Source organism: Anguilla rostrata, chromosome 2 (genome assembly GCF_018555375.3).
Source record: "Anguilla rostrata isolate EN2019 chromosome 2, ASM1855537v3, whole genome shotgun sequence".
NCBI lineage: Eukaryota > Metazoa > Chordata > Actinopteri > Anguilliformes > Anguillidae > Anguilla > Anguilla rostrata.
Window position 1 is genome coordinate 111,089 of NC_057934.1, and position 27,924 is coordinate 139,012.

The 27,924-nt window shown below is 45.8% G+C and overlaps 3 protein-coding genes across 12 annotated transcripts; 1 reads left to right on the forward strand and 2 right to left on the reverse strand.

Annotated features, from left to right (window-relative positions):
• Positions 1-13: 13 nt before the first annotated feature.
• tpcn3 (two pore segment channel 3) lies at positions 14-14,917 on the reverse strand. The gene is made up of 19 exons (XM_064314062.1): positions 14,783-14,917; positions 12,609-12,691; positions 11,137-11,251; positions 9,587-9,757; positions 8,552-8,647; positions 8,285-8,403; positions 7,650-7,751; positions 7,172-7,298; positions 6,632-6,833; positions 5,989-6,133; positions 5,513-5,698; positions 4,997-5,061; positions 4,721-4,808; positions 3,655-3,724; positions 2,312-2,531; positions 1,567-1,657; positions 1,228-1,341; positions 692-804; positions 14-470 (listed from the first exon to the last, which is right to left on the reverse strand). The coding sequence occupies exons 1-19, from the start codon at positions 14,885-14,887 to the stop codon at positions 340-342; spliced, it is 2,343 nt and encodes a 780-aa protein (XP_064170132.1). The 5' UTR covers positions 14,888-14,917; the 3' UTR covers positions 14-339.
• Positions 14,918-15,217: 300 nt separating this feature from the next.
• On the forward strand, positions 15,218-27,342 carry LOC135242731 (uncharacterized). 9 transcript variants are annotated; one of them, XM_064314016.1, is made up of 9 exons: positions 20,384-20,517; positions 22,419-22,568; positions 22,695-22,874; positions 23,019-23,970; positions 24,356-24,473; positions 24,731-24,893; positions 25,216-25,451; positions 25,906-26,064; positions 26,256-27,342. In XM_064314016.1, exons 2-9 carry the CDS (start codon positions 22,434-22,436, stop codon positions 26,332-26,334), a joined length of 2,022 nt encoding a protein of 673 aa, XP_064170086.1. In that variant the 5' UTR covers positions 20,384-20,517; positions 22,419-22,433; the 3' UTR covers positions 26,335-27,342. The 9 variants fall into 9 exon arrangements, with proteins under 9 accessions (XP_064170038.1, XP_064170086.1, XP_064170058.1 ...); XM_064313988.1 differs by having other exon boundaries at positions 22,695-22,982; positions 26,256-27,340; XM_064314008.1 differs by having other exon boundaries at positions 22,947-23,970; positions 26,256-27,340.
• Positions 15,822-21,613, reverse strand: pgap4 (post-GPI attachment to proteins GalNAc transferase 4). 2 transcript variants are annotated; one of them, XM_064314052.1, is made up of 3 exons: positions 21,265-21,613; positions 20,821-20,897; positions 15,822-18,687 (listed from the first exon to the last, which is right to left on the reverse strand). In XM_064314052.1, exon 3 carries the CDS (start codon positions 18,450-18,452, stop codon positions 17,265-17,267), a length of 1,188 nt encoding a protein of 395 aa, XP_064170122.1. In that variant the 5' UTR covers positions 18,453-18,687; positions 20,821-20,897; positions 21,265-21,613; the 3' UTR covers positions 15,822-17,264. The 2 variants fall into 2 exon arrangements, with proteins under 2 accessions (XP_064170122.1, XP_064170114.1); XM_064314044.1 differs by lacking the exon at positions 20,821-20,897.
• Positions 27,343-27,924: the final 582 nt, after the last annotated feature.

Sequence of the window (27,924 nt, forward strand, 5' to 3'; positions counted from 1 at the left end):
ACACTAGAGCAAAGCCCTTGAGGAATGTCTTTATATTCCACACTGTGTCAGTTTTGAACAGTAAACACCAATCTTATTAAAGAAAGTCCATCCACAAACAAAAAACTCCCCGGTGTATGCATGAGGTATGTAACTGAAAAACATGATTATCATGATTTAATAATATATAGGCCTATGGTAAATATCACCATGATGGAGTTCATTCCCCACTCATTTAATATAACCTGTACATTTTCAGAACATTTTATTCTTTATGTCGTAGCACAAGTGGAAAATATATATTTTTGTATATAAGGCATGAAATGTCCATTACAGTGAGTGGTTTCCCTTTGATCAGAGTTAAATGGCGTCATAGGCAGGATTCTGGATATTGGCGTCTGATTGTGAAGGGCCATCTGAATCCTCATAGTCCTCGGGGTTCAGATCCGCCTCAAAAATCCTCTGCAGCAGGCCGTCCACAGTCTTATACCCTGCGGAACATGGGGCAAAACCTCAGAGTCCCCAAATTTACACACACCACCACCTCCTGCAGAACACAAACCCCCACAGCCTCACTGGACAATCACACGCGACTGTTCCGAGACTTTACTAAGCGCAGAGCGTTACAGAGCAGCCCTTTTTAAAAGAGTGGGACTCATCCATGCAGAGGAAGAGTCTTAGAGGAGCTGCCCAGCATCCCTGGAGGACTCACTTTTCGAGGCGATCTTAAACATCAGCGAGGGGCCTCCTTTGCTGGTTTCTGAGGGACCCAGGTCGTTTTCGGCTGTTTCCATGCTCTGAACCAAGCTGCTGTCCCGGTCCTCTCTGTCACAGGGGAGAAGAGAGAGGCTGAATCAGACACCTAACCCTCAGCTGCTACACTGGCAAAACACCTCCCCCGCCACACCTGTATGTGGCTTTACTGGAGCATTGAGGCAAGTGCCTCTCAATTCAAGATAAAAGTTTGGGTGCAACAGAGTTCAGAAGAGAGCAACCGTTAATGTGCAAACACCATTATCAGACTGCTGTGGATCCTTATAACATGCAAACACCATTATCAGACTTCTGTGGATCCTTATAACATGTAAACACCATTATCAGACTGCTGTGGATCCTTATAACATGCAAACACCATTATCAGACTGCTGTGGATCCTTATAACATGCAAACACCATTATCAGACTGCTGTGGATCCTTATAACATGCAAACACCATTATCAGACTGCTGTGGATCCTTATATTTCTTACTGCTGAACACTCAGTTCCAGTTCCTCTATTTTCTTCTCCAGTGACGTCTGTAAATCACTCTTAGCAACTGTGTATTCCACGAAGAACGCCTCCAGCACAAACGCCACGAAGATGCTGGGTGGAAAAACAAGAAGAGAAAAGCAACTCACCCAAATCACTGGCTACTCAACATCTACTATAAAGCGGCCAAACAGATCCATAAAACACATCCTGACTCATTTAAGCCAAAATAAGCTTTTTTTAAAAAAAATTTTAACCAGTAAATCATTCAATTGGTGTAATGCAATGGAAGAGAGTTAGACTCTCCATTTTCACGAAATTAAGAAGAGGAAATCTTACTTTATGATGATGATGACAACCACAATGTGAAACAAAACGAAGAAGATGCGTGCCGAAACATGGGTCACCATGGTGTAACCACTGCTCAGGAGTGCAATCCATTAAAGAAAAAAACTGCAAAAATAATTCTGACCCACTTTATAAATATGTATTTACAGAGTTTGATCCCTCCCAACAAGGCTAATCTATCCCACTCACATGTCTCATGTGCTCACATCTCCCACAGGTTCACATCTATCACACACAGGCTCACATCTCCCACACACACTCACGTCTCCCACACACACACATCTGCCACACGCTCACGTCTCCCACAAACTCACATTTCCCACACACACTCACATCTCCCACACACTCACACGCTCACATCTCCCACACACACACACATCTCCCACACACTCACATCTCTCACACACACATCTCCCACTCACACACATCTCTCACACATCTTCCACAGGCTCACATCTCACACACATCTCTCACACACACACACATCTCCCACACACTCACACACATCTGCCACATGCTCACATGCTCACACACAAATCTCTCACATTCATCTATGAACTGTGGCATCTAAAACCCAAATAAAAACATTTCTGATTTTGTTTTCATGTAACATACAAAACTGTGGGACAGGGATGCTCTATAAACACAGGTTGGACTGAGAGGGACTGCCAGGCAGCATTTCCCCCTCTCTCCAGGTGCCTGTCTGATGACGAGCTGCTATTGGCTGAAAGGATATCATGCCACTGGTTGACAACGGTGAGCTCAAGCAGGAGGATGAAGGAGGAAATTATGTCGTTGAAATTGTTTCTGCAGTAGTTGAGCCTGGCAAAGTCACTTCCTCTCAGGAGTGGATTTCCACAGTACTCGTGCTCAGAGTCTGTGGAGCCGTTTTCAAAAAACCTCACTTTGCCCTTAAAGAGCTCCATCCCCACCATGGCAAATATGTAGTACACCACCTGAAAGTGTGCAAATCACATTCAGAATACCACCTATGAGTGTGAAAATCACATTACATTACAGGCATTTGGCAGACGCTCTTATCCAGAGCGACGTACATGTGTACGACGTACACATTCAGCACACATCTGAAGGTGTGCAAATCCCACTTAGTGTGCTGCCTGTTTCATTACCCAGCACAGCTACACAGTCAGACAGGAGCACAGATACAGTACACAGTCATACAGGAGCACAGGTGTAGTACACACTCATACAGGAGCACAGGCGCAGTACACACTCATACAGGAGCACAGGTGCAGTACACAGTCATACAGGAACACAGGCACAGTAGAGACCCATACAGGAGCACAGGTACAGTACACAGTCATACAGGAACACAGGTGCAGTACACAGTCATACAGGAACACAGGTACAGTAGAGACCCATACAGGAGCACAGGTACAGTACACAGTCATACAGGAACACAGGTGCAGTACACAGTCATACAGGAGCACAGGTACAGTAAACAATCATACAGGAGCACAGGTACAGTACACAGTCATACAGGAGCACAGGTACAGTACACACGCATACAGGGGCACAGGTGCAGTACACAGTTATACAGGAACACAGGTACAGTACACACCCATACAGGAGCACAGGTGCAGTACACACCCATACAGGAGCACAGGTACACACAGGTATGGAAATGGCACTCCTAGTGTACTGCAGTACCAGATGCCAGGTCCCATTAGAAGCAGATATGCCTCGTGGCCCAAAGGTGGCTTGCACTCAGCGCAGTGTCCAATCGCCTAAGTCCTAAGAAAGAAGTGGAATGTGTGTGCATTCCCCCGAGCACATGCATGTGGGCTGTGTGCATTCCCCCGAACGCATGCGTGTGGGCAGTGTGCATTCCCCCGAGCGTATGCGTGTGGGCTGTGTGCATTCCCCCGAGCGCATGCATGTGGAGTGTGTGCATTCCCCCGAACGCATGCATGTGGAGTGTGTGCATTCCCCCGAGCGCATGCATGTGGAGTGTGTGCATTCCTTCGAGCGCATGCATGTGTGGGGTGTGTGCATTCCTTCGAGCGCATGCATGTAGGGTGTGTGGAACTTCACATCCACAGGAATGCAGACACTCACCAGAATGAGCTGGCCAAAGGTGAGGATTGTGGGCCCGATTTTGATCAGAGTGTTAATGATGGTGCGGAATCTGAAAAACAAGCGAGACATTTAGAAATAAACGCTCAGCTCACTGAACCTCAGCTACAAAGCTCCTTCACTGAACCTCAGCTTTAAAGCTCCTTCACTGAACCTCTGCTTTAAAGCTCCTTCACTGAACCTCTGCTTTAAAGCTCCTTCACTGAACCTCTGCTTTAAAGCCCTTCACTGAACCTTGCTTTAAAGCTCCTTACTGAACTCAGCTTCAAAGCTCCTTCACTAACCTCAGCTTTAAAGCTCCTTCACTGAACCTCAGGCTTTAAAGCTCTTCATGAACTCAGCTTTAAAGCTCCTTCACTGAACCTCAGCTTTAAAGCTCCTTCACTGAACCTCTGCTTTAAAGCTCCTTCACTGAACCTCAGCTTTAAAGCTCCTTCACTGAACCTCAGCTTTAAAGCTCCTTCACTGAACCTCAGCTTCAAAGCTCCTTCACTGAACCTCAGCTTTAAAGCTCCTTCACTGAACCTCTGCTTTAAAGCTCCTTCACTGAACCTCAGCTTCAAAGCTCCTTCACTGAACCTCAGCTTTAAAGCTCCTTCACTGAACCTCAGCTTTAAAGCTCCTTCACTGAACCTCTGCTTTAAAGCTCCTTCACTGAACCTCTGCTTTAAAGCTCCTTCACTGAACCTCAGCTTTAAAGCTCCTTCACTGAACCTCTGCTTTAAAGCTCCTTCACTGAACCTCAGCTTCAAAGCTCCTTCACTGAACCTCAGCTTTAAAGCTCCTTCACTGAACCTCAGCTTTAAAGCTCCTTCAGTGAACCTCTGCTTTAAAGCTCCTTCACTGAACCTCAGCTTTAAAGCTCCTTCACTGAACCTCAGCTTTAAAGCTCCTTCACTGAACCTCAGCTTTAAAGCTCCTTCACTGAACCTCTGCTTTAAAGCACCCTGAAAAAGTCACAGCAAATTAAGTGGCATAAAATCTAACCGGGATGAAAAGATGAAGAGGCTTCTGCAGATGGCATTAATACACATTTTATGATTGTTACCTTTTAATACTGTCCACAACCCGAATCAGGCGGAGGATTCGCAGGATGAAGACGATGTCCAAGATCTGCCGGCTGCTGTAGCCACCGGCTGCAAGCACACAAAACCACCTCAGCCCTCTGCACAGCCACTAAAAGTGTGTGCTGTGTGTGCTGAATGTGTGCTGTGTGTGCGGTGTGTGCTGAATGTGTGTAGTGAATGTGTGTACTAAAAGTACTGAATATAATTGGCTGGGCAGACCGGGGCCTGGAAAGTTTGGAGGTCTGGTCTGTACTCACTGGACTTTAGTGCAGAGTTAATTACGGTGGAAATCAGAGCAGACACAATGATGATCGTGTCAAACCTACAGAGAGAGAGGGAGAGAGAGTGAGAAAGAGGGGGAGAGACAGAGAAATAGAGAGGTGGAGAATGAGAGAGAAAGAAAAGGGGAGAGATGTTTAAGGCAAGCAGGCCACTGCAGACAATGCAAGATACAAGAAACTGCCGTCAAATCCCTGATGATGGGATGGGTGAAAAACAGGTTTTAAAGCACACAAAATTAAACAGCAGAGAGGGAACCAAGCTTAACTGCCTGCACGACTTCCACTGCCCCTACTGCAGAAACTACTAGCAGCAGCTGCTCAGTAAGCAGCTCCCTGACTGGATAATTTCACAGCACTGTAGAGTAAGCAGCTCCCTGATTGGATAACTGCACAGCAAGTACTTGCCTATTTGGAGCAATTCTCCCTCCCAGGTGCAGTCAGCACAGCACCAAGCAGATAAAACTACAGTTCCCATCAGACCACAGGTCTCACCAGTTCCAGAACTGATGCTTGGAGAAGAAGGCCCTGGGCTCAAAGGTGTACAGTTTGAGCAGGATCTCCAGGAGGTACAGCCCCAGGAACAACCACTCCACGTTAGAGATGAGCGAGTTCTCCTCGTCCAGACCGATGAACACGGCGTTGAGCAGGATGATGACATCATACACATAAACAAAGGCCCTGAGAGAGACAGCATCCATATCTAAATCTGAACATGCACTATACTCATTTCTGTATTTGTATGTTCATCAATCCAAATCTACATCTTACCTACACATCTATACATTTGCTATATACAGAGTATGATAATTTAATACATGTAAATGCTATACAAGTGTATGCTGTAAGAGCATCTGAATCAAACTGCAAATAGGGACCATCTGTAAAGTGTTTACACCATACTTTGCATGACTGTGGGGCAGATTAACAGATAATAGGGACCGTCTGTAAAGTGTGAATTTACAGCATACTTGTGCTTGACCATACGGCAGATGAACTGGCTGGCAGTAGAGCTGTACAGAGTGGGTTGCCAGGTCTGCAGAGGGTGTGGCCGTGACTTGACCGTGATCACCTGGATGTTGAGCAGGTCAGGCAGCTGCATGAAGGCCAGTTTCCCTGAGTGCAGAAAGAGGCGGCACAGATGCTCAGGACTAACCAGATGCTGAGCTCCTGCATGCCTCCTGTCCTCTCTGCCGGAAACTCTTACAGCCACTGCCACAGCCCTGCTCTGGGCCACGCCCCTCACAAATATTGACAAAATGAATATGAAGTTGGGGATGTGATCAGCAGGTGCAGTTGGGGATGTGATCAGCAGGTGTAGTTGGGGATGTGATCAGCAGATGCAGTTGGGGATGTGATGAGCAGGTGTAGTTGGGGATGTGATCAGCAGGTACAGTTGTGGATGTGATCAGCAGGTGCAGTTGGGGATGTGATCAGCAGGTGCAGTTGGGGATGTGATCAGCAGGTGCAGTTGGAGATGTGATCAGCAGGTGCAGTTGGGGATGAAGAGGTGAACAGAGATTAAGCTCTGTAAATCACTCTGGATGAGGGCATCTGCTAAGGAAATAAACGAGTTGTTGCTAAGAGGAGCTGTTGCTAGGGCGACGGGCTGACCTATGTGGCCCCTCTTTTCAGTGTCGGAGACGCTCCAGAGGAGCTCGCGGTGGGCGGAGCTTATGTCGGGCTGGACTAGGCGCACCAGCTGGTTCCACCGCGCCTGCGTGACCACAGGCTCCGCCCCACAGGGCTCCTGCAGGACGCGGAAAGCCCGAGCCATCTTACAGCGCTTCGCCCGAACCAGCTGTCTGACTTCCTCCTGCACACAGGAAACCACAAAAACCCACACCTGTCTTTACCTGTACCCAGATCTGCCCTGTTTACCAACATTACAACTTCTACAGAAAGCAGGTCATTTAAATCACTCTACTGTGATATAACATTGCTAACATGACAATTCTGATATTTATGTAACTTCTTTGTTCTTTAAAATAACTGTCTGTTATTTTCAGAGAACATTTAAAAATATATTAGATCACCAGGATATGGAAATGGACACATATGTAGGAATCGAGGAACACTTTCAGCATGTGGGGGGTAAACGTCACTTAATCAGTATGCTGAAAAGAGCACAGAAGAATAAGCTGGCGGTTTTACCTTTAGATATTTCTTGTAGTTGTTGTAGACCACAGCAAGGAAGACAGACATGAAGATGTATGTGTTTATAAGGATGTACACAATGAAGAAAACCGCAAAGAAAATGTTGGCATTGTAGGCTGGCATCCTTCAGGAAAGAGAAACATAAAATACATGGATGGTCAGAAGCAAAGCAACACTCCTGCACATTCCTCCGTGATGGTATCAATAGTTTGGCCTCATTCATACGTCACAATTCAAAACCCAAATATGTCAAACAGGGGCGTAACTTCAGACTGAATGTATGAATTGTCCGTGACAAACACCTAGCCTTACTGATCAGTATATCTTAATCAAATCATAAAATCCCATCTTAATTATATGAAATATTATATATAATCATGCTATATAATTGGAGGTTTTTTTGGCCTGTTTTGTAATATTATAACCCCCCTATTCCCCCCAAAATTACACCCTTAAGAGTCAAACTGAAACTTACATGATATCAGGGCTGTTAGCAGTGGTGACTAACACATAAAGATCAAAAACAATCTGCAGGTAGTTTGTGAAATATGGACTTCCATCTTTGGTTTTAAGGCCTCTGTGAGAAACAGGAAATAAGAGAAAATTAATGAATCTGCTCTGCATTTCCCTAAATGTAAAACAAATCAGCTGCCCATATATGCCTCAAAAGACAGAAAATGAAATTGATCAGTCCCAATGTAAACAGAAGGTTGAGAGAGAAGGTTTGAATCTTGCCCGGTGGTGAGGATATGTTGCTTGAAGTACAGTAGACATATTCAGGGCTGTAGCTATGAAATCATTTAGGAGACACCAATGAAATCTACAGTCGGTTATATGTCAATAAAATCAGACCAGACAGCTGCTGCAGGCTGAAATATGGTCTCACAGACACTAAAAACCAGTAAAATAGAGCTACAAACATCATGTGGATTATCCAGACCCTCTGCTCTGGAGGGATGCTGATCCTGCCAGTCATAATGTGGCCTTTCAGAGGTTTGTCTCCTAAACTGAACCACTGTGCACAAGCTTTCAGACGCTGGTGTGCAGCACTGTATCATGATCGTTTATGCGAGTGAGGTCATTGGAGATACCAGGTCACTGAGCACTTGCCTTTTCCCAAACAGCTTGAGAGCCATGAGAGAGAACATGAGCACACTGAAGATGAAGAGCAGGAAGACGTACAGGATCTGAGGAAGAGCATTCCGGATGCTCCTGAAAGCCCGGCGGAGCTGCAGGTGGACAAAACACACATGTATACACACACACACACACACACACACGCACACGCACGCACGCACGCACACACACATACGCACGACAGGTGTCAGTCATGTCCCAGTGACAGGTAAACTGTTGTTCTCTCTCATCCTCCCTTACCTGCCGGCCTTCTGTGATGTTGACCAGCAGCAGTGGCCTCAGCACCCTGGACCATCGCACACCATAGTATCCCGCAGCCTTCAGAGAGCCGAATAACTATCAGCACGTACTGGGAGAGACAGCGGTCATCTCAGTACTGTACGGTTTGGCAGCTGGTAGGTCACATGCGTAGTATACACCAGGTCAGGCCCTAGGCGTGGTTATACACCAGTCAGGCTCATAGTGTGAAGGTTATGAGCAGCAGTGAGGCTCATAGTGCTGTAAGTATGAGCGCCAGTCAGGCTATAGTGCTAAGGTTATGAGCAGCCAGGTGAGGCTCATAGTGCTGTAAGGTTATGAGCAGCCTGGTCAGGCTCATAGTGCTGTAAGGTTATGAGCAGCCTGGTCAGGCTCATAGTGCTGTAAGGTTATGATCAGCCTGGTCAGGCTCATAGTGCTGTAAGGTTATGAGCGCCTGTCAGGCTCTAGTGCTGTAAGGTTATGAGCAGCCAGGTCAGGCTCATAGTGCTGTAAGGTTATGAGCGGCCTGGTCAGGCTCATAGTGCTGTAAGGTTATGAGCGGCCTGTTCAGGCTCATAGTGCTGTAAGGTTATGGGCAGCCTGGTCAGGCTCATAGTGCTGTAAGGTTATGAGCAGCCTGGTCAGGCTCATAGTGCTGTAAGGTTATGAGCGGCCTGTTCAGGCTCATAGTGCTGTAAGGTTATGAGCAGCCTGTTCAGGCTCATAGTGCTGTAAGGTTATGAGCAGCCTGGTCAGGCTCATAGTGCTGTAAGGTTATGAGCAGCCTGGTCAGGCTCATAGTGCTGTAAGGTTATGAGCAGCCTGGTCAGGCTCTAGTGCTGTAAGGTTATGAGCAGCCTGGTCAGGCTCAAGTGCTGTAGGTTATGAGCAGCCTGGCAGGCTATAGTGCTGTAGGTTATGAGCAGCCTGGTCAGGCTCATAGTGCTGTAAGGTTATGAGCAGCCTGGTCAGGCTCATAGTGCTGTAAGGTTATGAGCAGCCTGGTCAGGCTCATAGTGCTGTAAGGTTATGAGCAGCCTGGTCAGGCTCATAGTGCTGTAGGGTTATTTCACTCACAGAAATGATGACGATAATGCAGATGTTCTTGGCATCCTTCCAGAAGCTGTCGCGCGGGACGACTCTGCCGAAGTGAAAGAGGCGGCCAGCGAAGGCCATCAGGCAGATCAGCTCCGTCACCAAGGTTACCTGAGACGTAAAACAGAGAGAGGGCCTCAAACACACCTGAGACGTAAAACAGAGAGAGGGTCTCAAACACACCTGAGACGTAAAAACAGAGAGAGGGCCTCAAACACACCTGAGACGTAAAACAGAGAGAGGGTCTCAAACACACCTGAGAAACAGAGAGGGCTCACACTAGATAAAACAGAGAGAGGGTCTCAAACACACCTGAGACGTAAAAACAGAGAGAGGGCCTCAAACACACCTGAGATGTAAAAACAGAGAGAGGGCCTCAAACACACCTGAGACGTAAAACAGAGAGAGGGCCTCAAACACACCTGAGACGTAAAACAGAGAGAGGGCCTCAAACACACCTCTGACATAAAAACAGAGAGATGGCCTCAAACACAACTGGGGCTAGAGACTTACCTTCAGACTGTCAATCAACTCTACTACTCAGCTGAAGAAAATATGTGCATTTCCTTTAAAGCAGAAGCCCAGAATGAGGACTGATCTGTTTCAGGATTTCACAGAAATTTCTGCTCTATTCAAGTTATTTATTTATTAGCAGGATAAGCTCCTTGAGGTGCCATGTCATTTCTGAGGGGTTCATCTTAATATGTATGCTCTGTAGTCTGACTCAGCTCCTTACTGCCAGTGCACCTATTGGTATTATGGCACTCCAAGGTTAATCATTGACCCTGCCAGTGTTGAGTGTTCACACCCAAAGCTCTACTACTTTGTAAGTCACTCTGGATAAGAGCAAGTTGTAGATAAGCAGTGAATGCACGTGGTGTCCAGGTCATTGTGTTACTATAACTAACATAATCACTGTACTTACAACCTCGGTTCTCCACTGAGTCCTCCAAGGAAGTCATATTTCTTACAAGCCTGAAAATCAATCTTTAACATCTCAGGTGGCTGCACCATGAGCCACACTGCACACAAGTCACTTATTACCCCAACACAGCCTCCAGGGGGCCTACTGGGGGGGGGGCATATCTGGTGTAAGGGGAGCAGAGAGGGGCCCCTGGGGTCTCTGTACCCCAGTGCTGGGGGGACAAGGACAAATAAGAAAGAGAGAAATTAGCAGATCTGCGGTGGACAGCACCATCTGTATCTTTCTTCTTCCTCCTTTAACATCACCCCATCCCAGCCCATTGCAGGAAGGCCCTCCATCTCCCTCTCTCCCTCCCTCCAACAATCCCTCCTTCTCTCCCTAGCTCCCTCCCTCTTCCTCCCTCTCCCTCACTCACCCTCCCTCTCTCTCCCAACCCCGCCTTCCCTCTCCCTCACACTCCCTCCCTCTCCCTCACTCACCCTCACTCTCCCTCCCTCCCTCCCTCCCTCTCCCTCACTTCCTCATTCTCCCTCTCTCCCTCCCTCTATGAAAGGTAGACTCATACCCATATAGGCAGGGGAAAGAGAGCAGGGTCCTCAAACAAGGCCAGTGCCAGGTTAGCGATGAGCAGCAGGTACACCAGTGCCAGCAGACCCCAGTGGTTATACAGCATATACAACCTGTTAGGGACAACATGGCTTCCCTCAGACCCAAATCAACATCACATCATCCCCATGCAGCACGTCACAAAGAAATGAGAAATTTACTTATTATAGACAGGGAATAAAAACATTATTAACATTTCAATGTAAATTTCATAGTAGCACAGAGGTGCAGCAGCACTGAGGCGTTATGACAGCAGCACTGAGGTACAGCACTGAGGCGTTATGACAGCAGCACTGAGGTGCAGCAGCACTGAGGCGTTATGACAGCAGCACTGAGGTGCAGCAGCACTGAGGCGTTATGACAGCAGCACTGAGGTGCACTGAGCACTGAGCAGCTGTAAGAACAGCAGCACTGAGGTGCAGCAGCACTGAGGCGTTATGACAGCAGCACTGAGGTACAGCACTGAGGCGCTATGACAGCAGCACTGAGGTACAGCAGCACTGAAGCACTATGACAGCAGCACTGAGGTACAGCAGCACTGAGCGGGGTTGGGTGCTGACTCAGCACACAGCACAGGGCTCCTTTTGTGTTCCTGCTTCCTACTTCCTGCAAGTCTTGCTGATTGCAGCAGTACTGGAGAAAACACCACTGCTTCTGCACACGCACAGATTCTCTACTCCTGAGTCCCTCCCACCCCCCTGTCACTTAACCACAGGCAGCTCTGGTGCTGGATTACAGCACTGAACAGCCATTGATAATGTACTGTACATCCCTTATAAACATTCATAAGATTAGAATGGTTTGTTGGGGAAACAAAACACTGCACAGGAGCTGAGAGCCCAGAACCTGGGGTCATGACCTCCAGGCATCTGAGTCCTGAGGTTCTGGGAGAGGGAAAAAGATAAAGAAGCGCATATTTTTCATATTTTTGCAGTTTGACGTGACGTGAGAAGGGCACAGGATGGTGTGGCTTTATGGGATGTAATGTGCAGATGAAATCCCATAACTCACAAATCATAAAAAGCGTTCAGGCAAATTAAAGTGAGTCCTCAGTGAGGTACCAGGACCAGGACCAGTGGGTCTTAGCCCATGTTTCAGGCCTCAAATGGCCAGCAGGTTAGACTGCTTCATTCAGGAATATCAGGCCAGCAGGTTAGACTGCTTCATTCAGGAATATCAGGCCAGCAGGTTAGACTGCTTCATTCAGGAATATCAGGGCTGCAGGTTAGACTGCTTCATTCAGGAATATCAGGCCAGCAGGTTAGACTGCTTCATTCAGGAATATCAGGCCAGCAGGTTAGACTGCTTCATTCAGGAATATCAGGCCAGCAGGTTAGACTGCTTCATTCAGGAATATCAGGCCAGCAGGTTAGACTGCTTCATTCAGGAATATCAGGGCTGCAGGTTAGATGGTTTCATTCAGGGCCTTACCTGACACCCTGGGGTGACGTGTCAAAGACAATGTTCCGGTTGTACTGGGCATCAGACACATAGACCGCTGCCAGCTCCAGATCCTGTCACCATGGAAACACAGATAAGCTTAGCTTTACTGCCCCAACTCGAGGAAACTGCACTTACAGGAGCACGAAAAAGATCAACAAGTAAAAACAAACAGAAGATCTGAAACATAATAGACAAATGGCACAAATGGCACATAAACACATAATATCCTCAATCCTCCTGAACACCGACTGACTCCAGAACACTGTCTGACTCCTCAAACACTGACTCCTGAACACTGTCTGACTCCTGAACACAGTTTGACCCCTGAACACTGACTGACTTCTGAACACTGTCTGACTCTGGAACACAGTTTGACCCCTGAACACTGACTGACCTCTGAACACTGTCTGACTCCTGAACACTGTCTGACTGTGGAACACAGTTTGACCCCTGAACACTGACTTATTTCTGAACACTGACTGACTCCTGAACACTGACTGACTTCTGAATACTGACTGACTCCTGAACACTGTCTGACTCCTGAACACCGTCTGGCTCCTGAACACTGACTGACTCCTGAACACAGTTTGACTCCTGAACACAGTTTCACCCCTGAACACTGTCTGACTCTGGAACACAGTTTGACCCCTGAACACTGTCTGACTCTGGAACAGTTTGACCCCTGAACACTGTCTGACTCTGGAACACAGTTTGACCCCTGAACACTGACTGACTTCTGAACACTGTCTGACTCCTGAACACAGTTTGACCCCTGAACACTGACTGACTTCTGAACACTGACTGACTCCTGAACACTGACTGACTTCTGAATACTGACTGACTCCTGAACACTGTCTGGCTCCTGAACACCGTCTGGCTCCTGAACACTGACTGACTCCTGAACACAGTTTGACTCCTGAACACTGTCTGGCTCCTGAACACAGTCTCACTCCTGAACACTGACTGGCTCCTGAACACCGTCTGACTCCTCAGGGGAAAGCCGGATACTCATGTGCGGGTCACAAGCACAAAGCTCCAGACCCGAGTGAAATGCTTTAACCCTTCATACGCCAGTAATATTCCAGCACATTTTAAAAGAAACATTTTCACCAATACTCACAACAAATGTTTTCCTATGGTGCTATGTTATCAACATTGAAAACTGTCCTTAAAAAAATTGTCTGGTATCTTCAATAATGTTTTAAAAGTTTACTCAGATCTGAAGAGTTAAAGTTTGTTTGTTCCAGCATTGCTCTCACATTATCCAGCACACTATGACAGAAAATTCATTCTGGGTCAATCACCCACACAATTCACAGGTACTTATCACATATACACCGTACCAATCAATTCCGCACAGCGGTCTCTCCAGGCAACCGCTTTTGAATGCATCCAACCCCAAACTCTGGGCGGGAACTGAACTGATACTTCAGAAAGGGCTGCACTGTCACTGCCCAGCCGGAAATCTGATGCTATACCCATGAACATCTGGCGCAGTCAGCCGCTGTGTAAATCCGTGCACAACGGAGAATACTCTGCAATATAATCCTCAATCCTTTACAAGAAATTAATAAATCAGCTCACGAATAAAGTGGCATTAATATACATCCAATATATTAAACACTGGAACCCACCACAAACAATTACAGATTGTACTGGAATAAAGGTTGTCATGTCAGTGTAGCCTATAGAAAAGTTTGTGTTAATTATATATTCGAGTTACTGCATAACAACTCTGCATATGTAGACAGAAGTAATTACTTAAATATTTGCATATTTACCTGTTCCCTGGAGATAATTCGAAGTTCGGGACGCGTTGTACTCTCACATATAGGCTAATATGTGAATGGCCGTTTGAACATGGAACATGTAACCAACAACTGAACGGAATGAATTTAACTCGGAAACATTTCGCTAGATAACTGCAGTTTCTGTATCTTTTGGAACAGAATTCAGGAATGCAGCATAGGCCATAGCAAGTGAGTTAACTAAAACCAAATGTGTGTTTATCTGCGTGACTGCTCTCTGCTCTTTTAAGAATAACGGGCTATCTGCGCGACTGTTCTTTAGTTCTAAGACAAGCGGGCACTGGACTCTAATTTAATCTGCTGTGATTCCAAGCCAAATCGTGGGATGTGCTGAAAACGGAAAAAACATCTTACATTTCTCATCTCCTCGTCCACCTTCGTTGAATTGCCACCGTTAATATTACTTTGATCTCCTGTGGACAAGGTATCCGTGGTTTCCACTCCTTCAGCCTGTGACATGTTTAATCCACACTTCTCCGTGTTGAACAAAGAATCCAACTTTCTCCCGACTTTTTCCTCAGTTAACACCACAGACCTGTGCGCAGGAAATCCCGTGCTCAGTTGCAGAGCTTGCAGTCGGCAAAAGTCTAAACTTTTCTGCGAGATTTAGCGTCCTCTTGTTTATTGTTTCCCTCACGAATCCACGTATTGCTCCAACCTAGCCAAAATGTTTGAGAACTAATCCGTAAACATTTTTTTTCATGATTATTTGAGGCTATTTTTGACCATTCTGAAAATATATCTGGTTTACCGTTCTCTTTGCCGAAGCCATGATTTCTGACCCATCATGTGACAGAACCTGGCGGAAACAGGGAAGGAACGCCTGCCTGAAAGTTTTATGGTTTTCTGCTGGCGCGCAGTCTAGGCCACGTTCCGCTGGAGATACAGGATGCACGCCGAAACGGAGAACTAGAGATTGAGGTGGGCATTACATATTATCAGTGATATAAATATGAGCCTAGTTCTAGTACTGAATTTGTTATTACTGAAATAGAGGTAGGCTACAGCATCGATAAAATAACGTATTCTTGTTTTATTGCAAATCCACATTTAGCCAGTTGATCATGCGTGTTTTAACGTGGACAGTGTGTCCAAAATTAGAAGTTTTTTGTTTATAGAACGAATGTAATCTCTAATCTAAAATGGACCTGGTCATCCTACGCATGCGCTTGTTTCTGTCTCTTCATCAATGAATGTTGAAACGTTACATTTATTTACACGCGTTCTCTTCACATTAAACGCACAAAACGTTTGGTTTATTATCATTTGCTTTGATTACAGCAAAATGTAAATAAGAACGAATAAAACTTCTTATTGATTAAAGTGAATTGACTTAGACGCAAACTTCGTCATTCAACCCATGAAAAAGAAAAATACTGTAAGTGCAAAAATGTTACTTTTTCCATCTTTTATTTTACTGTCCCTCTAGGTGACAAAAACATCAGAGGTAGACAGTGTGTTCAATCAATATATTGATTTGTTATTTCAGCAACAACCACAATACACAATCCACAGACATTAATGATTTTAAAATTCAACTTTGAGATTCTTTTTTGTTTAAAGATTGTATATGAAAATGTAAAGAACAAAAGGCAAATGGGCTGATGGACTGCATTTTATCCAAAGTGCTTTACAATTGATGCCTCTCATTCGCCAGAGCAGTTAGGGGTTAGGTGTCTTGCTCAAGGACACTTCGACATGCCCAGGGCGGGGTTTGAACCGGCAACCCTCCGACTGCCAGACAATCGGTCTTACCTCCTGAGCTATGTCGCCCCTGATGATGCCACTGATGGTAATCAAATTCCTCCAAATGTCTAAATGTTCCAATGATTTTTTCACACATACAAATTCATATGTGCAGTTATATGCTATATCTGTATCTCAGAGCAGCTAGTCCTCACACTATTATGAAACTCCCAAAATATAGGAATACATAAACACAACTTGTGACTTGACAGAAAACATCATTTTGAAAAGCAAACACACACTTTTGAAAATGAACAAAACATAAACCTTTGCTCAGCACAAACCAGAACACAATGTTAAATCTGCATAAGGTGCGTTTAACTCTCAGTGAATATTAAATCTGCATAAGGTGCGTTTAACTCTCAGTGAAAAGGCACCACTGTCCTCTTTCCTGTGACAGACACTCAAATAAGGTTATTAGGCCAAGTGGCACTGCTAGCGGCTTCCTGCTAAAGATAAAGAACGCACATTTAAATCTGATTTAAATCATCCAGCAACTGAAACTATTAAATGATCCGCTGATACTTTCTATAAAAAGGCACTTTTACCATTGCGCACTGCACAGCGATACACACACAGCTCCTAGCAGCAATTAGAATCCCTTTATTTAGTGTTCCCTGTAATCATAATTACCCCATGAACTCAAAGCACAAACCCGCTATAACCCTGTGGCTCAGCCGTGATCCTGGCACACCTGGGAGGGATTGTACTTGTGTCTAAAGGGTTAAAGTATTTAAACTGATTGCTGGATCCCTGGACTCAACCAGTCACTGCAAGCAAAGGTGGGTGGATTTGACTCTGTAGTCAATCAGAGCATATGGAGGTGTGTGGGATTGGTTCTGTACCCAAGCAGAGCAGATGGGGGGAGGGGTAGGTTCTGTAGCCAATCAAGGCAGGTGGCTGTAGGTGAGGTTGGCACTGTAGTGAATCAGAGCAGGCATGAGTGGGTGGGGTTGACTGTGCAGCCAATCAGAGCAGGAAGGCGTGGGTGGGGTTGACTCTGCAGCCGATCAGAGCAGGCAGGCTGGGTAGGGTTAGTTCTGTAGCCAATCAGAGCAGGCAGGGTGGGTGGGGTTAGTTCTGTAGCCAATCAGAGCAGGCGGGGGTGGGTGGGGTTGGCTCTGACAGAGGAAAAGGCCCCGATGTGGGTGATGAGGTTGGGCTCCAGGCTGTGGGCTCTCTCCCCACGGGTGGAGCGCACGATCTGGTACAGAACCGTGTCCTTGGCCCTGCCCTTCATACAGAACTCCTGATCCAGGTACCCCGCCACGCGCAGGGAGGCGTTGCCGGGAAACAGCATGGCGGGGGTGCAGCACTCGGTCGCTGGGGAAACGGCGTAGAGCTGGGGGGAGAGCCGGCGGACCTCCAGGAGGTAGTGCCTCCCCAGCAGCTCGGTGGCGGCCATGACGTAGAGGGCGAAGAAGAGCAGGTGGAGCGCGGAGCAGGGCAGGGCGGAGCAGCAGCAGCACAGCAGCAGCAGAGCTCCGCCCCCCACCAGCCCCAGCCCCACCCACTCCAGGATGCGGTACGGCTCCGGGTTCCAGTAACGCTGCAGCCGCTCGGGGTGGTACAGCTTGACGTACAGCGACCGCGAGGAGAAGGCGCGCGACAGCAGCTCGTCGATCACAGGAAAGAAGTCGGGCCGGGGCAAGGCGTCGTCCTCCAGCACCACCACGTTTCTGGGCTCCAGCAGCTCCCAGCCCCTGCGCAGGCAGTACACGTAGTCTCTCTTCTCCTTCTCGAATGTGTTCACATAGGCCCCGCCCTTCACAGGTTCCTCCTCCGCACTCCGCACCACCCGGAACCTTTTCTCCAGCAGGGACACATCTTCGTTTCCCTGGGGGCCACTTTCCACGTCGCACACCAGCACTTCCGGGCAGCCCGGTCCCTGACAAGCTGCGAGAAGGGAGGCCAGCTGCTGCATCACCTGCAGCAGGTAGTGATACTCTCTACCCTCTGTTCTGCGTGCAGTTACCACGGTCACCAGCAGGCGCGGTCGACTCTTGTGGGCTGCCAGGTGCGTAACACCAGGGGGCGGGGCTGAATTGGGGCCGTTCCAGAAGCGCAGGGCCTCCTGACCCCTCCTGTAGCTCTCGGCCAGCGCCTGGTCGCTCATGGAGTCCAGGTACAGGGACCGCAGGAAGTAGTAGGAGTAGAGCAGGCGGTGGCAGAAGGAGGGCAGGATGATGGCAAATGTCAGGAAGCACAGCCCCACCCCCTGGACTACGGGACGGGGCAAGTGCGCACGACATCTCAGAACACCTTTCCATCGAGGCATTTGTGAAGAAATGGACCTTTGAGTTCTTTCTTTTTCCTCTGCTGTATTCAACCAAGCATAACAGCTGCCTTGCCTTCACAAAGTGCTTTTTAAAGGACGGTGTTTGGCTGCACAAACAGTGATCTGAGTAGGAGCATCTGAGGAGAGTGAGCGCATCTCACAGCTGTGGGAGTGGGGTGTCACTTTCTCCCATTCCCAGGGTTCCGTTACGGTCTTCCATCAGTCCCTGCAGAACCTTCCAGAGAAAGCAAACAGGAGTTATTCATGAGGTCATTACATTACCTCACAGGCAGACGCTCTCATCCAGAGCTTTTTTACACAACTTTATTACATAGTATTTACATTGCATTTGGAACCTGTGATCTTTGGGTTACAAGACCAGTTCCGTTCCCATTATACTACACTGTCGCCCAATCAAACCATAGATGTCCCATATAATTCTGTGTACCCTTGAGATGTTAACTTCAAACTTACACCAAATACCCCAAATCAGTGTCTGCAATGTTGAAACGTCACCAAAAGGAAGAGGAGTCACAAGAAGAGCACAAAATGGCCGAATAGAAAATCATGGACAAGGAGGCGTGAACGCGCATGAAGAGGAATTAAGGGATTGTAGAAATACAACATGATAAATAAAGCAGGTCTGGCAGAGGATGAGGACTGACATGGCATCTGCTTCACAGGCTTCTGGTGTAAACAGTCCTGTCCTTGATAACAGGGCTGTGCCAACAAGCACCTGTGAGCCCCATTAACATCCCTGCCCAACAGAGAGGGCACTGCAACTCCACACACACAGTTAAACTACAGACTGTGTGTGAATGAGAGAGCATTGCAACTCCACACACACAGTTAAACTACGGACTTTGTGCCACGGCGGATGGTGGCACAGTGGGTAAGGAACTGCGCTTGTAACCGAAAGGTCGAAAGGTTCGATTCCCGGGTAAGGACACTGCCGTTGTACCCTTGAGCAAGGTACTTAACCTGCATTGCTTCAGTATATATATATCCAGCTGTATAAATGGATACAATGTAAAGTGCTATGTAAAAAGTTGTTTAGTTCTGGATAAGAGCGTCTGCTAAATGCCTGTAATGTAATGAATGAGAGAGCACTGCAACTCCACACACACAGTTAAACTACAGACTGTGTGTGAATGAGAGAGCACTGCAACTCCACACACACAGTTAAACTACAGACTGTGTGTGAATGAGAAAGCACTGCAACTCCACACACACAGTTAAACTACAGACTGTGTGTGAATGAGAGAGAACTGCAACTCCACACACACAGTTAAACTACAGACTGTGTGTGAATGAGAGAGCACTGCAACTCCACACACACAGTTAAATTATCACCATGGTTACAAGACCAGTGATCTTTAGACATGAGATAACGGAGGACCAGGTGTAGTGAGTTGTGTTTGGTAGCTTAATGCTTTGAAAACTAAACTGGGTCCCAGACTTCAATACTAGAGGAGATGGAAATTGGCATGTGTCATTTTATGATATTTTGCTTACATATTACATACAAGTGTCAAACGGATATGTACGTTAATAATCCCAGGATACATGCTCACCCTGTTCTTGTCTGCTGAACAGGTCACAATAATCTAACTGTTTATAACAATTTAATAGTTATAACTGTGTTAAAACTTGAAAGAAATATTTAAAAGTTAATCAATTGTTACTTCTGGGGGAATATGACAACAATATGAATCTGGATTTCCTGGAACTTTAAGAACCTGAATTACTTGCCTGCAACAGACCATTCAGCCGTGCTATCTGTGTTTATGAATGTTAAGTTATGTGTGCGTCAGTGTGTATATGTTTGTGTTAAGTGAAAGTCTATGTATAATTCGTTTTGTTTAGTTACTTGCACTGCATGTATAAGTAATGATTACGTTGTTACGGCTTATTTTAATATGTAGGATACAAAAAAAAAAAAAAAAAAAATTATATTTAGGTATTTTCCATCTTGAAGACGCAAATAATGTAGCGACCGTTGCAGCGAGTCCAACTCCTCCCATATCAATGGCGGATTCTGCCCTTCAACGAGCTGGCCACTTCGGTAATGTTAGCTACCCCGTTAATCACTTAATGTGATCCATATATTACCGCAACTCCACTTAAAATAAAACACATCTGTAAAATACTGTAAGAAAAACCTTCGTAAGAAAAGTATTTGTATACTTGTAGTTTCGTGTTTTCAATGCCACACCGCTAATGGAATCATACCCACTATCACAACAGTCGTGCCACCTCTAATATAGGAAGTAACGAGATCCTTTTAATTCCCAAAGACTGAAACCCTAACGTTAGAACTGATGAACCACAAATGTACAGCAGTGAAATTGGGATGCTGTAGTCGTACCTGATTTTTACATTTGGAGAATAAATTCAGCCTCGGAGGGAAAAATCGAAGCTGAAGTTACCTGTTTCTTCCAAAATCTTTAAAATAACAAAAAAGTAAAGATTTAAAAATTTCAGATGAAAACAAATCAATACACCGCTAAAAGGTGACATTGCTTTTCCAGTAGCCAGAATATAAAAGACTAAAATTACGACTGAATCACATTTAGCAAACGAATAGCCTGGGGCACTACTAGACCTCATTTACCAAAAACCGGAAAACCAGGTTAGCGTGCTAGGTGGCTAGCAATCAAATGTTATATGTTAAGGATCAGATCACCAGTATAGCAGTAACCGTTAGCTAAATATCAAGCACATGAACTGTAAAATGTGACCTTGATGCAATTAAATGCAAACCCTATGTGTTAAAATATAAACAAATTATTAATTTTAAATTAGTAAATACCTCATACTGTCCTCTTGGATGACAAGAATTCGTAGCCGTTGCGAAGGTTCGTTCTCGTAATGTCAGGTTTACCTTTATTACGGTAACAAGTCAGAAGGGTTGTACCGTAATATCTGGATAACAGCACGACTTGAAACTGGTTTATATTTTAAATTTATATTTCGGGATTCACTTAAATATTCCCAGCCGAATATTTCACAGAAGGGAAGACTTATGTGGCCGTTGCATAAGTTACTCGTCTAAGTGAAAGTGTAGCTTGCGTACGACAGTGTAAGGATACAGATTTGTTGTTTTCTAAGATACTAATATTATATTAATTTTGTCTGTATAAGAAATGGCCTAATAAGAAACCTCTGCTGTTCGCAATAAATTAAGGATGCGAACATATTGAATGAGTTTGGGCCATTGTTGCGTTACAGTGAGATGGCGATATGGAAACCAATGTGTTAGGATGATTGCCTAGCACATACCAATGTGATTTTGTCCGCTCTGCAGAACTAACCCTTCCCACACTGTGCTGTGGCAGTGCCACTTTCACTGCTATTGAATTACTTAACTTAAGCTAATGATAAGTAGTAATATACAATTTGTACCACTTTAGGCTTTGACAAGCAGTGTTTCTTCTGGAAATGTGTATCTTTTTAAACAAATGTTTCAACAAACATTCTGCTATCCGTAACACAAAAAGCACATGTGACAACTACGAACCATATTGTTTGTCCTTTATTTTGTCCAACACTACACTTAGCAGTGTGTTTAAAAAACAACATGTTTTTGTGTATAATATGCTTTTGAGTTCTACTACTGCTTTAAGTTATACAACCAGAGTATGAAAGCATACTATCTGGTAATACTGGTAATATATCATTTTAAATATGATAAAAACTTGGACCCTTGGCAAAAAACTGTCTTCAGGAAATCTATATCTCATTTATTAATCTGCTGCTATGGATGCAGTATCAACAAAAACAAAAATTCCAAAATCTTTTTCTTACAGCATAATGCTTTGCTATTGGAATGGTTGTGTGCACTGTTGCATCACTTTGATGGAACAGTGTGAATAATGGTCAGAAATTCTAAATGAATGTTTAATGTTATACATTTTAAGAAACACTACTGAACTATTAATGCATACAATACATATTTCTGGGAAGGATTACTGGATACTCATGGAATATCAGGGACTGAAACGACAGTTAGATAAACTCCAAGAGGAGAACATGAGGATGAAGGTAGCCCTTAGGCAGCTGAGGACCGAAAACCAACATCTACTGACTAGAAGCAGAAGAAACACAGTTTCACACGTGAGTGGCTGTATTTGGACCTCCAGTCAATTTTACAAAGTTTGATGTGTCCGTTTTCTCTAGTTTATTTTAAAAAGATGCCACTTTAGTATGAATATGTATTATGTGTCATTGCTCATACTGCAGTTAAAATGCTGTTTTGATGATCTGGGCTCTGGACAGCACTGCAGTGTGAGTGTGGAACAGGAGCCCAGCACCCTGCAGCAGCAGCCTGAGGCCTTCCGCATCCAGCTGCTGGGCAAGGACAGCAAGATGGCGGCTGTGTGCCCGCTGGAGAAGGAGAGGAAGATGGCGGCTGTGTGCCAGGTGGAGAAGGACAGCAAGATGGCGGCTGTGTGCCAGGTGGAGAAGGAGAGGAAGATGGCGGCTGTGTGCCAGCTGGAGAAGGAGAAGAAGATGGCGGCTGTGTGCCAGGTGGAGAAGGAGAGGAAGATGGCAGCTGTGTGCCAGCTGGAGAAGGAGAGGAAGATGGCGGCTCTGTGGCCGGACAGCCCGCATGCTGGGCTGCAGAAGCTGAAGGGGGCTCTGACAGAGCACCAGGCCCCCCCCTTCCTGAGAACAACGGTCCAGTCCGCGGGCGATGCTGCTAGCCTGGACACAAAGCAAAACCTCGCACCCCTGAAAAAGCACATGGGGGTGGACCGTGCCCACCCACTGGAGCCAATAACCGTGAAGAAAATCCACAACAACGGCGTCAAAGAGGCGGAGCAGTGTCAGCCACGCCCGCTGCTCTCCTCTCAGCCAATGGCGGCTCCGGAGGCCGACACGGTCAGCAGCGAAAGGGGCCGGGCCATTAAGGCTAATGAGTACATGGCCTGGTCGATAGACAGCATGGGGGACAATATCATGAACTTCTGCAAGGACCTGCTCCTCCGAGCCAAGGCCAAAGAAGCCAACCGCAAGGTGACTGAGATGAGTGAGATTATTTACTACGAGGGCCCTGAAAGACTTCAGGTCCTCCGCTCCACAGATGCCAGGACTAATTCTGAATCTCGCACCCCTGAGTCTCACGCTACTGTATCCAACCCTGAGCGCACTCTGGACTCATCCATCAAACGGAGGAGCAGGCTGCCCTATCTGAAGAGGCTCCACACCCACATGGACACGAGTGGCACCCCCTGGTACCCCCACCAGAACACACAGGACCCCAAACTGCTGCCCGATGAACAAAACAGCCAGCCCTGCAGCCGCAGGAAGACCCAGGGCGTCATGGAGACCGGCAGAAACGGACAAAAACGCACAAAATTACGTCTAAAGAGGGTCAAAAAATCCACAAAGAGCCACACGGCCCACAATTCTGTTCACAAAACACCCCCAACCTGTGAGCCGAAAGATGACCCCCCCTGCCCACGCAGGCTCCTCCCCCTCATGAGGACCTGCATCCCCCAGACAGAAAGCCCAGGTGAGTTTACCTGTCACTTCAGACCAAAACTATGGAGAGATGACACCGCAAGTCACAAAAAAGCTTACAAATGCATTTACTATTTCCATAAATTATTCAAAGTTATGAGTTGTTTGAGCATGCCTGTTTCATTTTGAAGATTTGGTATGCAGCATCCACAGCAGCTGTCCCTAAAATTTGGTAGTTAACCCTGAACAGCATTTCCCTGAACAGCATTTCTTCTGAACGCATTCTAAAACGTTTTTTCAGCTGATTTCTTTGTGAGCTAACCTGGCCTAATGACATTAGCATTTCACATGATTTCTTGTAAGACATATGGAAGCACAATTTTGAACTCTTAAAGACTCGGAATGTTCAGAATCTTGTGTTCCTGGTGTGCCTCCAGGCGAGCCGTCCCAGGGCCCCCCGGGACCCAGCTGCAGGGACCAGGAGCAGCACAGGCCCCTCTCCAAGCCTCAGCTGGCCCTCGACCACACTTTCCAGCTTCTCGGCTCGGACCGCTGGTGAGCAGGGACACTACTGGAGCTGTAAGAGTGACACATTCTTTATGGAAAAGGGTCAAACATGACCGGCTGTTTGAAGCTATGCATCGTACACCATCAGCGCTTGGGTAGAGGTGGAGACGGGTTGGGGGGATTCTGTGCACTAGATTGAGCTGAATATTTCATGAGAAAGGCCAGTGTGAGTGATGAATAGGTGAGAGAGACCAGTGTGACTGATAAACAGAGGGAGATGCTGATCCCCGTGTCCTGCCGCACAGGGAGCAGAAGATAGAGGGTCTGACCCGTATCCGGAGGCTGGCACAGTGGCACTCGGATGTCCTTGTGGCCCGTCTCCATGACGTCTGCATGGCTGTCATCCTGGAGGCAGGCTCACCACACACTCTCAGCCTGAATATCTCCCACTTCTGCATTCATTCCTCAGTACTGTTCTTCACATACTTAACCCTTTGAAGAGTAGGTTATTTGGAATGTTTTTTTCAAAATTTTAAGTCAGTGTTCTAGAACTCCATTGATTTCAATTACCAGTAGTGATTGTTACATCTGCACTGGTTCAGTTAAGAACATTGTAATCACGTATTTCTGATCTTACACCTAAAAGCATGTGAAAAAACATGTGAATAAGGTTTGGGTTACATGTGTACACACAAAGCAGAGGCCTTCCTAAAACATGCGCAGCTATTGCTTATTATTCTGTCTCTACTGGGACCTTTTCTGACAGGAATCGTTTGCTTTGCATCACCAGGTGGAGAACCTGAGGTCCCTGGTGTCTCGTGCTGCCGTGGCAACACTGGGAGAACTGTACCTGCACCTGCAGCGCACCATGGATACAGAGCTGGATTGGACCACCAAGGTGCTGCTCCAAAAAGCCGGAGAGTCCAACAGTTTCATCCGGCAGGATGTGGGCGTGGCCTTGGGTCACATGCTGCGCTGCTGCACCCCGTCCCGCAGCATGAAGGCTCTGCTCAACGGGGGCCTAAGGTGGGCAGGGCAGGGGACGGGGTCTGCCTAATTACATTACATTTAGCTTTACATTACAGACACTCATATCCAGTGCAACCAATCAAGCACCTATCGTTCCACCGTGGGAACAAGCAGTCAGACTGCCAGCATTTTTCGCACTACACCAGTAGGATCGTGAGCCAAACTCCTTTAACAGCTCATCCTCACAGCCTCAACTCAACTGTCAGCAATGGACTACTGTAGGGCCCATTAGCCAAATGCTATTGAACCAGCAGCCGTGCTAATGGAGGGCCAGTGGACTACTGCACGTTTACTGGCTCATAACAAGGGTATCTTAGCAACATATGTGTTCATGTCATAACCCACAGTAGTGGGTGTCTGGCAATCGACTGACAAAATGATTATTTCAGAGGTCTAATAATGAGCTTTAAATACACAGGAAGTGGTCATAGCGTGTCTTTGCTCTGCTCAGACACCGTAATGTCGCCGTGAGGGAGTGCGCCGCTCACCAGCTGGAAGCTCTGGTTGAGAGCATGGGGACGGCTCGCCTGCTCTGCTGCAAAAAGGACATCATGAACAGCTTCCTGTCCGCCGTCAGACGAATGCCACAGGACTCCTCACAGGAAGTCAGGTGGGCCGCACGTCTTTACCCGCCTGTCTGTGTGTTGACCTGCTCACCGGCAAGGGGACACTGCAGTTCTGTTACTAATACACACACTAACCTGACCTTTTCACTAATATACACACTAATCTCCCCTTTTCACTGATATACACACTAATCTCTCCTTTGCACTAATATACACACTAATCACTCTTTTTCAGATGCTGTGGTCAACAAATTATGGGAATTTTGAAGGCTCACCAGGACTTTCAGAAGAAGATGAAAAAGTTTTTCCCTTAAAATGACTAATGTCTCAATTTGAGATATTTTATCTGATAATAGTATAAAAATTTGGTAGAAGAGCTGTGAAGATATACGAATGCAGCCTGCCTGATGTTCCCATGTCTACATTTTGACAATTTCTATGTTTTATACTTACAAAGATTTCAACAATAAAATGAAGAAGCATATAAGTCTCAGGGTCACAGCATACTGAGACACTAATAAAATTAATTATAGACCTACTGCAATGCTACAGTGAATACATATAACTAAACAGTGCAATTAAAACATAAATAATACACATATATTTCAGCTTAAACATTAATCAACATTATTTCTGATTATTTTTATAATTTCCGCTGCACCAGTCCCCCCTTTGTGCCTTTTAAGGTGTACCAACATATAAATCCTTCTAAACGGTATGTTTATGTTTGCCAGTGGTCATAGTTACAACTGATTTCTTGGAACAAGCATATAACAATTTAACAAACTCAATACATACAATGATAATCTGGGAAAATATAATTAATAGTTGAATGATTGATTAAATCAAGCTCCAAAGACTTCCAAACGATCCTGAAAACGCTGTCTAAACCAAAGCCATATATGCCATGTTCTTTACTGGCATGGACAGCATTAGATAGCAAAGACACTGAGCCTTCAGTATGGCAGGAAGGAATAGAGAAAAACAAAAATAGCTGAAATGTTCATGTTATTACTATCTACTTGAATCAATTTAAATAACACAATTATTCTTTGGTTACGCTTGTTTCTTGATTGTAGCATTCTACTTTTACTTCACTCACTTCAGCATAGTCATCTACTTCTGTCCAGTTTTACTCTTTATGAGTCTTTTTACTTTACTCTTTACTGGCTCTTGCTGTTGTTAATCCTGATGTTATCACACGGTCAGATTGCCATCTTCCACATCACCAACAGCCAGTCAAGGCTGAGGGTACCTGGTCAGGCTGGATTTTGGAGTTGTTAGGGAACTGTCCCTCATATTTAGGATGATGAAAGGATGTATTTCCTTTCTTTTTTAATCATCACCTGCTCACGTATGTTTACATTTGGTTCTAGACTTTTGCGAAGTATAGCAATATTCTTTTGCAAAGATGAGTGAAATAGTGAAAAAACCATAAAATTAAGGTGGTAGGCTTTAGTTGCTGGTTGTCTTGTCCCCCACACTTCAAGCTGAACAGGTTCAACTAGGTTATGGTGAAAAGTGCAAGGTCTTAAACCAACAATCCAGGCTGTAGAACTAGAACTAACATTGCATTCTTACTGCCAAAAATGACAATGTGACAATAGGTCTGTTGGAAATAAACCCAAGGGCCACACAAGTTTAAGTATCCATATTAGATGCTGTTGAATAAGCATGGGCATCTTTTACAAAAACCAAACTGGTAATCCTCATTTAAATCTACACACTATATGACCAAATATATCTGGACACCCCCTGGGCTGGGGCTGTTTTCACAGTTTGGGCTAGGCCCCTTAGTGAAGGCACATAATAATGCTACAGCATACAATCACATTCTAGATTATTCTGTGCTTCCCCAACAATTTGGGGAAGCCCCTTTCCTGTTTCAGCATGACAATGCCCCC

Excerpts from the sequence above, each read along its gene's own strand:
- tpcn3 (XM_064314062.1), bottom strand. The coding sequence starts at position 14,887 with ATGTCACAGGCTGAAGGAGTGGAAACCACGGATACCTTGTCCACAGGA. Across the intron at positions 3,725-4,720 it reads GTTGTGGACAGTATTAAAAG|ATTCCGCACCATCATTAACA; the intron begins GTAACAATCATA and ends CTTGTTTTTCAG. Across the intron at positions 1,342-1,566 it reads GTTGTCATCATCATCATAAA|CATCTTCGTGGCGTTTGTGC; the intron begins GTAAGATTTCCT and ends TTTTCCACCCAG.
- pgap4 (XM_064314044.1), bottom strand. The coding sequence starts at position 18,452 with ATGCCTCGATGGAAAGGTGTTCTGAGATGTCGTGCGCACTTGCCCCGT.
- LOC135242731 (XM_064313968.1), top strand. The coding sequence starts at position 22,434 with ATGGAATATCAGGGACTGAAACGACAGTTAGATAAACTCCAAGAGGAG. Across the intron at positions 23,971-24,355 it reads CCCCCAGACAGAAAGCCCAG|GCGAGCCGTCCCAGGGCCCC; the intron begins GTGAGTTTACCT and ends GTGTGCCTCCAG. Across the intron at positions 24,894-25,215 it reads ACTTCTGCATTCATTCCTCA|GTGGAGAACCTGAGGTCCCT; the intron begins GTACTGTTCTTC and ends TTGCATCACCAG.